The sequence below is a fragment of the Frieseomelitta varia genome, unplaced genomic scaffold (genome assembly GCF_011392965.1).
Source record: "Frieseomelitta varia isolate USP_RPSP 00005682 unplaced genomic scaffold, Fvar_1.2 scaffold_907, whole genome shotgun sequence".
Lineage (NCBI taxonomy): Eukaryota > Metazoa > Arthropoda > Insecta > Hymenoptera > Apidae > Frieseomelitta > Frieseomelitta varia.
Genome location: NW_025110709.1, coordinates 91,174 through 100,855, shown reverse-complemented (window position 1 = coordinate 100,855; position 9,682 = coordinate 91,174). Strand labels below are relative to the sequence as shown.

Genomic DNA, 9,682 nt, shown 5'->3' with positions numbered 1-9,682 from the left:
GAATTTTTTATATTGTACCTTATAGCCAACTAGAAACTGATTAATTTTTGTTCAAAACATTTTTTGTCACACAATCAGAAGTGCCTGAAAAATCGTGGTGACAGTTACGTGCTACACCCTGTATAACTTTATAAATATATTACATAAATATTTTTTATATAGAGTAAATCATTTGGATATTGCTCCTAAGCATGCAAGTGTGCTTATGGGAATAGGAAATACTGTGGCTACTTTACCTGGAATTATAAGTCCTCTTATTACTGGATATATTGTCCAGAACAAAGTAAGTTTCAGTTATAACATATATATTTTCAATGAAATGTAATTATAGTATTGATATTTAAAAATTCTATAACATTACGTTAAATTATATTTAACTACAACTTTAGATATTAATTAATAATTAATAATTACTGAATATTTAAAAATCAGATTTAATGAAGTTGGAATGTATTTTATAGAGTGCCGCAGAATGGAGGATAGTTTTCATTATTGCTGGGGCAGTTTATTTGATTGGAGCTATAGTATACGGTTTATATGCATCTGGTGAAAAACAAAGTTGGGCTGAAGAAAGTAACGAGGAATCAAAGAGATCTTATGATAATCCAGCAATGGAAATAGATAATTTATAATATGAAATAAACTAAATTTACTGACAATTGCATATTTATAATATATAATTAATGTTTAATTTAAATCTAAAGTAAAGTTGTGACTATTTTTATTGAATATATGAATACATCAGTTTTTATTCACTTTTTGGTTTAAAACAGTGCTTGATAAATGAAAACAATTTCACATAATATTTTTTACATATGTATTATTTAAAATAACAGTATTTATACTAACTATAATACATAATACATAAGAAAGCATTTTTTAATTTTTTTCCCCATTAAAACAGATTTTTTGAAAATATTATTTCCATACTTTTATTGTATATTTTTTTTTATAAAAAAATTTGCATCATATCATATACATCATATACTGCAAAAAATAAAACAGTAATAGTACAGTTCAAAAATATTATTACCATTTAAAAAATTTTTGAAGTTAACAAAATATAGAAAATGTTATGTGTATACTTATTAGTATTTCTTTTCAAAATATTTAATTCAAATATTTAAAATCATTTATAGACTTTACACCCTTTCTTTTGTTATTAACAATATTTATTAATAATTATTATGAACATTTTCTACATGAAAAATACTTTTAATATCAATAAAAATATAAATATATATTTAAGTATAACGTACCTTTATATTTGTAATATTTAAATTAACCCTTATATTTGTAATATTTAAATTAAAAGGTTAAATCAAAATAATTAAGTAACTTAAAAATTTGATGTGTACAACTTATTATATATAAATTTAAAAAATAAAAAGTTTAATTATAAAATTTTTAATATAAGTAGTAGATTGTTAAAAAGTAAGTGGTAGATTATTAAAAAATAACTGAATTTAAGAAAATAACAAATAACTATTAACAATGAATATTAATATTTAAAGAAAGAATATGTTATATATAATCGAAATAATAGAATTATTTACAATAATTTACAATAGTTACATAGAAACAAAAACTAAGAATTGTAAAATATCTTTCTCATTGTTTTAAACAATAAACTTTTAATAAAAAATATTTTTAATACATATGTATATATTATTTATATCTCATTAAAAAAAGATAAAAGTGATCGATAAAAAAGTTAGAAAAAAGTTATGATGATAAAAAAAACTTATAAGTTATGTAGTTAATTTTATATGGAAGAAATTATAACACGTAAGAAATTTTTATAATCAGTTAGCGATTAGTAGACAGATGATCTTATGGAAGTGATTGAAAATAAACAAACTTGCGATACAACTAAGGAACAAGATATTTTCATGTGGCATTGATCTTATTTTTTCATTACACAAAACTGGATGAATTAATAAATAAAAAATTTGATCAAATTTATAGGATAAAGTCTATCATCGTTAAGAGGTGAGTGGAAAAATATATATATTTTTTGTAATTATTATAAAATATATGTATGTTTAATAGCTTGAATGTAAGTATAACCTATTTAATAACAATTTTTAACAGTTTATAAGCAAAAGTTTTTATAAATATATCTATAAAATAGTAATTAAAAACGTTACGTATGATATTAAAGTTATACAATTAAATCATCATCTATAGGTTATGTGCAAGCATTGTATGTTAATTTTTATGAAAATTATTTTACGTACCTTCCCTTTAAATTATTTTAGCATTATATTTACATAAAATATTAAAAGAAAACATGATCTTGTTTACAAATAATTTGTATTAATTGATAATAATCTATAACATGGCAATAGAGCCGTTATATTCATATAAATTTTAATTAACATATTTCTGTAACAATATAATGTAGAAAGAGAAGATATATATGTATATTATATATATATATGTATAATACATCTATATACATTACAATATTATATATATAATATAATAACAAAATAATATTTAATAAATATATATGTATATTTAACAAAACAAAATAATATTTTGGTAACTAATTTATTAAAAGCTTTTATTTATGTGTACTTACATACATTTACAGATGTCATTAACTTTTCAACAAATCATACTGGATGCTAAAAAATTAGTGATTAGAATATCAGATCACGAAAATACAGCAGATAATTTAATAAGCGAAATAGAATCAGTTTGTAGTCAAATTGCTAATATGAAGCAGGTAAACAATTTATTTATATAGTATAGTACAGTGTAGTATTGTTTAACAAAAAGAAATATATATATAATATAATAGAAACAAAATATAATGAGATAACAAACTATTTTAGATTGTTAATACAATTCTTTGTTACAAAACTATTTGAAGTTCATTATAATAATGTTTATTATTCATTTATAGTATCAGGAAGAAGTAGAGATTTTAAATACTGAAGCAAAACAAAGACCACATGTACAATTAATCTCAGGAATACAGAGAGAAATCAAACACTTGCAAGAATTGCAAGCTGAAAATAAGGAATTAAAAAAGGCACTGGAGGATCATCATCATGCTCTTGAATTAATTATGTCTAAATATAGACAACAAACAGCATCTTTATTACGTCTTTGTAAAACAGATCTTTCTTCATTACATAATGCAAAATATGCTAATGTAAGCATAAACATTTTTAATTATACATACAATTAAATGTTACATTATTTTACTAAAATGAATGTTTTTTACTATACAGAGTGGAATACTTATATGAGAACACTTAAATATTTCTAATAGTTTTTGGAGATATGGATAAACTTTGTCAATAAAAGTTATTTGATATAATTATAATTTAAAGGAGCATAAATATAATAGTAATGATTTCTCTGTAGATGAAGAGGTTTTAAAGATTTCAAGGTCACGTTCATTTTTTTAAATACAATAATATATTTTTTAATGCACTAATATTCTCTATAAAAAGGTATTAACTTATGTATGTTAAAAAACTGTTAGTTTAGAGATATTTAACTTTATAAATATTTATAAAATCTATGCATGAAAGACATGGACAGTATGAATATAGGAATATTGTCCTTGTCTTTCTTTATCTCTGATGCAATAGATTTTACAGGATTAAAATTAAAATATTTCCTAGTTTTTTGACGTATATAATTATAATGTACCACGTTAACTTTTTATAGATAATATTGAGCTATATGGATTCATAAATAAAAGAAAATATTTCACTTAAAAAAGGTGGATTTTGAAATCTTCGAAACCACTTACAAAAAAATTATTACTGCCACCTTATTATTATGGCCACCTCAGTACTGAACAAGTTTTATTTTATATTAACAAAGTTTCTATATCTATATCTTTAGAAATAGCAGAGATATTTAGATGTTCTCATTTAATTAAGTATTCCGTCTTATATATATAATAAGTTACATTTTAATGCCATAGTTAAAATTTATTATATCAAAAGCTATACATACATATATATATATATATAATATAAATTCAATAATTCTCTTGAAATTTTATCATTTATTAATAATTGCTTATTAATAATTAAGAATGGTTCATTTATGAAATAATTACTAATACTATTGTATTTTATAAAATAATCGCTACAGATAATCACTAATCAAGCAGAAAAGATTAATGAAATGGCAGCAGTAATGAAAACTGCCGTTGCTTTGGACGAAGAAAATGAGATGAAAGAAAAAGAAGTATATAGCAGTTTAAAAGAAGAAAATACTACGTTACGAGAAATAGTTAATATTGCGAATAAGTATTGCATCTTAAATAAAGAAACTGAAGTAGAAAGTAAAACTGTACAAACTGATCCAGTAGCATATTAAAAGAAATTTACAATTTATATTTCTCTTATATACAATTTATATTTCTTTCTTATTAAATTTCGTATTATTTATTTCATATTTTATAATATAATTAATGTTAGAACAATTGTATTAATTGTATGCAATAAAATGCACATATAAAGTATAATTTGTATATATTGAATTGTAATGAATTTTATACCGAATATAGTTTTATTTAATACATTGAGATAAAATGATATAAAGATTTAGCCTTTATTTAGATTTCTTTTTCTTCGTTATTGAAAAATATGTTTGTGTTTTACGATTTGCGGTATTATATATTTGAATACTTCTTCGTTTGCGCACGCGCGCAGGAAGTTTAGTAATAACATACACTTTTCTAGGGGAAAGATATCTTTCATTCGCTATATTTCTGGAACATTTCAGAACCTGCATTTCATTAACTAATAGATGTAAAAAGTTAAGAAAGTTGAACTAAAAATTTTTCCACGATATTTAACACTCTTATCTAACGTACTCGATTATAAAATCATATGCATAGCGTATACGCATACATGGCATATGTATATAGTATAATAACCATAGTTCCATCTATATTCTGTTCTCTCATAGTAGTATCGTTAATGTGCATTGTGAGATGCTAGCTAGCTACGTTTAAAGAAACCATAGGTTGGTGTGGGTGTGCATACTGCTGGAAGGCAGCCGCACAAGAGAAAGGGTGATGGCAAGGAGTGGAGGTGATTCTCAGTGATCTTTAACAAATGGCTCTGTCCGAAGTGCACAATTTGGCTACAATCATCAGCAACAATGGTTTCTCTGTTAGCAAGGTAAGCAAACGTGGCTCCCGACTTCATTTCTGAAAAAGTGACGTTCATTTTCCTCCACTGTAAAGTACAAAGCAATAGTTTCATCATAACGTGCATTAAAGGGCATCGTTTTTGTATTTAAAATACCGTATTTAGTTAACGAGAGAAAGAAACGTTTAATATACGATGCGAAGATCATGATTTCGATTACAGATATTTAGTAATTTATTTGACAGAAATAATTCGCTTTTAGTGCGTTCTCGATGCGTAATTAGGCTCATAATAGATTTAAATTCAAAATTGTTGCTTTTGAAATGAAGTCATAAGTGAAAAAGATAAATTTATTCTGATAAATTTGTAGTTAATTTCATAATAATCGTATATAGAATCTACTTAATATATTTTGATAATTGTCTCTGTATAGAATCTACTTAATATACTTTGATAGTTGTCTTTTAACATATTAATACATATAATAGTTATTGGATTATAGGAAGTTAATAAAGGAACAAAGTTTCATGTACTATTCGTATCATGTTATTGTAACATAATAAAGAATTGAAATAGTTTTAAGTCAAATGCAAAATTAATTACTTTTTTTTTATAGAATAATGTGGTTGACCATAACATCAACATGTTGGAACCACAAAACAATTATTCAGCTGACAGATGTAATACAGAATATAATTATTGGAACTATGACTTAGTGGAATGTAATACACCAAAAAATGTAAGAAACTTAAAGATAACAAGACTATCTTAACTTAAAGATTTTATTATTTAATACAGTTCTATGAAAAAATTGTTTTATATATTAAATTAAAGGAAATAAACATGTAACTAATATCACATTTAAGATATTGTAAAATATTATATGTATATATATGTGTATATAATATATATATAACTATGATACTTTGTTTTAAATACTTACATCATATCAATCTACAATGCATAATATATTTTTTAATAACTGACTTATATGCTTAAATAATGTACTTATATGCTTAAATAATATTTTAAAATAATTACTTTTATAAAAAAATTAAAGATATATTTATTTTTTGAATTAGATATTTTCATTCTTTCGAATATGACATATTTCACAAAACAACTTAACTAAATTTTATTAATTAAATATAAGAATTACATTAAGAAATCTATGAAATACTAAGAAATATTCTTACTTTGATATTTTATGGCTATGAAAGTAGAAAGTTCTAATTCAGAATAAGATACTTTATATAATTTATTTTAATATGATCTATTGAATATGATCCAGAGGTTTCTTAAAAATAATAAAGAAGAAGAATTACATTATGATACTAATTCTTTTTTAATTATTTATTTATATAGATGAATGTAGAAGATGAGGATAGTCAGGATTTAAATAATCCTATGGTCAATGATCTAGTATCAAAAATTCTTGATGATGATTCAATTGTTGGTGACAGTGCTCACAATATTAGTTATGGCAATATTCAATATTATTCAGATACTCAGCCCCGTAACATGGAAAACAAAATGGAAAATAATACAGATCCTAATTTTACTATGGATCGCTTCAACGTGCATTCAACATTTAATAAATTACAAAATAACATTTCTAGTAATGTTAAACTCGAGTGTAATTATAACAATCTCTGTGGAGAACTCAAAACATTGAGCCTCAATACATGTGTAGGACAAGTACCAGATCAAGCAAATTTATATAACAACGGGGTTGGTGCATATCCAAATACGTATCCATCTGATTCACAGTCATATGCATTACGTCCAAATAGTGAAAATTATTGTGTTAGCGGAAATACTATGCCTTTGTGCAATGATTTATTAACAACTACAAATGAGACAAATGTGAGTAAACAGTCTAACTGGACAGAGAATTTGTCAACACCAGGTTGCACATCAGATCTATTTGGAAATTATCAACGAATACAAAATTGTACAAACCCAGATCTTAATTTCAATATGGCTCTAACATTAGCTCTAGATTCACCTGACCCAATTACTCTAAATGAATTGGAGTATCACAATAATATTAGACAAAATGGAACTGCTAATACATATAATAATCTGACACCTTCTATGCATGAATTATACAGCATGACTGCCAATAATCAAAGTTACAGACCAAGTTCAGCAATGACTGATTTGAGTATTGATTCTGGCTTTCTTTCGAACTCTCCATTACAACATTTTTCTCCAGCTGATACGAATTTGCACAATTTTGGGAATAATATACAACGCAGTAATGCTAATGATTATAAAGATTTACATGATTCAAGTAGATTAAGCGTGGCAAATATCTCCCTACCAAATGAGCAACTCCAATTTTTGCAGCAACAAGCTCGTAGCTACAAATTAAATCAAGCTGTGGACCAAGAATATAAGCAACTAATCGATTATTATCCAAGTGTAAGCGACCACATCTTTACCACATCATCGATAAATAATTTAGATACAAACGAAAATTGTCTTACAAATAATGATTATAGAATTGATAATAATTTACTGAAAATTATCAGTCCAAAATCAAAGACTATCGACTCTAAGACATATTCACCAATTGGATTTCCAAAAAATTTAAGTTCACGTAACGCTCATCAGTCAATTGCAAAATATGGATATCATAATTATCAACATTACACTGCCAATAGCGGCGAGACTTTAAAAATGTTACCACAAAGTTCCACATCTTATCAGGACTTGAAGCAGCCTAACAGTACTAATACGTATAAGGTGGAAGGATTTGACCTTACCAAAGAAATAGCTTTTCCTTCAGTAAATCATTTGACAAATCAAATCGCAGGGTCTTCAATGAACAAAGATACTTTCAATTATCTTATGAAACAACGACATCACATGCCAAGAATACAAAGTAGTGCTGGTATTCCATCTGCTGATGTACTTTTTAATTCGGGAATAGTACCAAATCCTGGTACAGTAAGATCTGGAGTATTCCCACCAGTAATGCCAGTTCCTGTACCACTTCCGATCCCACGTCTATTTTCTGTACTTTATGGTGGAGGTTTGAGCCTTAGAAATGGAAGTGGAGCAGCTAGACGTACAGCACCTTCAAGTATATTGCACTTCAGACTAGAGCAAACTTACGAACAGTTTAAACAATTAGAAAAAGAACGTAAGAAATGTGAGGCTGGGTTAGCTGCTCATTTCCCTGGCAAAAGAGTGACAAGTGCAAATAATATACCTATTCCTCGCCTTCAAGGAAATCCATCACGTGTCGACCGTTTAATCATTGACTACTTGAGAGAGCATGCACGCGTTATAACTTTGATCGCGAAGGTAGTATAATACCATTTTTTCTTGTTGATAAAAATATATTAAATAACAGTAAGTATCTATATCTATAAATATAGATGGAACGTTTGCGAGGGACCACGATGAATCAACGCGTACATAAAGCTATGGAGTATTGGTTAGAAGCAATAAAATTTGTTCAAGAATGTCGTAAACGGGAAATTGCAAATGCTACTAAACGCCAGAAAGAGAATCCACCGTGTATTCTTGTATACAATGATAATGGTATGTTCATAGGATATTCAGCCGCATATTTAACTACATATATAAATTACAAATTATAAAATTTTTTTATTATATTTATTAGTTAGAAATAGTTGCAATAGTTAATTTTTTAATCTTTCTTAAAATCTTTACAAACATTGAATATTTCATTATTAAATAATAATAAAGAAATTCATATTTAAATTATTGTTTTATATTTACAGATATATTAACGTTGGCAGCCAGTGTCTACGAATTGACGAAGGCATCTCGATATGCTAGAACTGGTATGTATAATGCATTACAAGCCACACTATTGTATGATCTGGAAATAGAAAAAAAGGTCGTTGAAACTTCTAAAGATCCAGTTCTCGTGATAAAACGTAATGAAAGTCAGATTGTAAGTGACGTTGGTGATTATTCAAACTGTACCTAGCAAGATTTTGAAAACCGCTTCTCCATTTCGTATGACAAAACATAGATTGAGTCCAGCAGCTTTTTACTTACGTATTCCGCATTACGTTAATGAAAAGCTTTCGCTGGCGTTTATCATAATTTTATCGCTGAGACAAAAAATGCCGCCCATTAATTGCGAAATTTTCAAAACATCATACAAAGAAATATGCGTACTCGCGTCGGAATAGGGAAATCGTATGCGTATCTACTTTTTACAAATTAATATTATAGTAACTCCATAGTTTTCTACTGTACATATTTTTATCCCTACTATAATACAGTCTTGGGAGTGTCAGTTCTCGGTATCCAATACTTGTGATCCAGTTGTCTATCGTATGTCGCACTTTCAAGTGAGTTTGCTTGTTCTTTGCTAATATACTAACAAAAAGAAAACTTACGAACGTCGATATTTTTATCTTTGGGTATGCTGTTTTGCATATTTCACAATGCCAAAGATAATCATTTCAAATGATTCATTTCATTGAGGATCCGATGCTCGTAAAAAGGAAAAAAGAAGAAAGAAAAAGATTGCTCAGTTGTACTGAAAAGAAGCAAAAAAA

General features: G+C 26.2%; 3 protein-coding genes and 1 long non-coding RNA gene across 6 annotated transcripts in view; 3 read left to right on the top strand and 1 right to left on the bottom strand.

The window, feature by feature from the left end:
- Positions 1 to 659, top strand: part of LOC122537405 (vesicular glutamate transporter 2.2) — a 5,922-nt gene extending 5,263 nt beyond the window's left edge. The window contains exons 8-9 of the mRNA XM_043670531.1: positions 163 to 283; positions 462 to 659. Of these exons, the coding sequence (XP_043526466.1) occupies positions 163 to 283; positions 462 to 632 (292 nt within the window). The 3' untranslated portion in view covers positions 633 to 659. The remainder of the gene's footprint in view (positions 1 to 162; positions 284 to 461) is intronic.
- Positions 660 to 1,763: 1,104 nt separating this feature from the next.
- On the top strand, positions 1,764 to 4,370 carry LOC122537407 (FGFR1 oncogene partner 2 homolog). The gene is made up of 4 exons (XM_043670537.1): positions 1,764 to 1,992; positions 2,600 to 2,734; positions 2,915 to 3,166; positions 4,126 to 4,370. The coding sequence occupies exons 2-4, from the start codon at positions 2,600 to 2,602 to the stop codon at positions 4,351 to 4,353; spliced, it is 615 nt and encodes a 204-aa protein (XP_043526472.1). The 5' UTR covers positions 1,764 to 1,992; the 3' UTR covers positions 4,354 to 4,370.
- Positions 4,371 to 4,995: 625 nt separating this feature from the next.
- Positions 4,996 to 9,682, top strand: part of LOC122537409 — a 41,364-nt gene continuing 36,677 nt past the window's right edge. For all 3 annotated transcript variants that reach the window (XM_043670541.1, XM_043670542.1, XM_043670540.1), the window contains exons 1-5: positions 4,996 to 5,162; positions 5,749 to 5,871; positions 6,498 to 8,447; positions 8,522 to 8,687; positions 8,891 to 8,953. In XM_043670541.1, coding sequence (XP_043526476.1) covers positions 5,097 to 5,162; positions 5,749 to 5,871; positions 6,498 to 8,447; positions 8,522 to 8,687; positions 8,891 to 8,953 — 2,368 coding nt within the window. In that variant the 5' untranslated portion in view covers positions 4,996 to 5,096. The remainder of the gene's footprint in view (positions 5,163 to 5,748; positions 5,872 to 6,497; positions 8,448 to 8,521; positions 8,688 to 8,890; positions 8,954 to 9,682) is intronic.
- LOC122537413 lies at positions 5,150 to 9,537 on the bottom strand. The gene is made up of 4 exons (XR_006308620.1): positions 9,099 to 9,537; positions 8,889 to 8,991; positions 8,053 to 8,217; positions 5,150 to 5,219 (listed from the first exon to the last, which is right to left on the bottom strand). It is a non-coding gene; the product is annotated as an uncharacterized LOC122537413 (long non-coding RNA).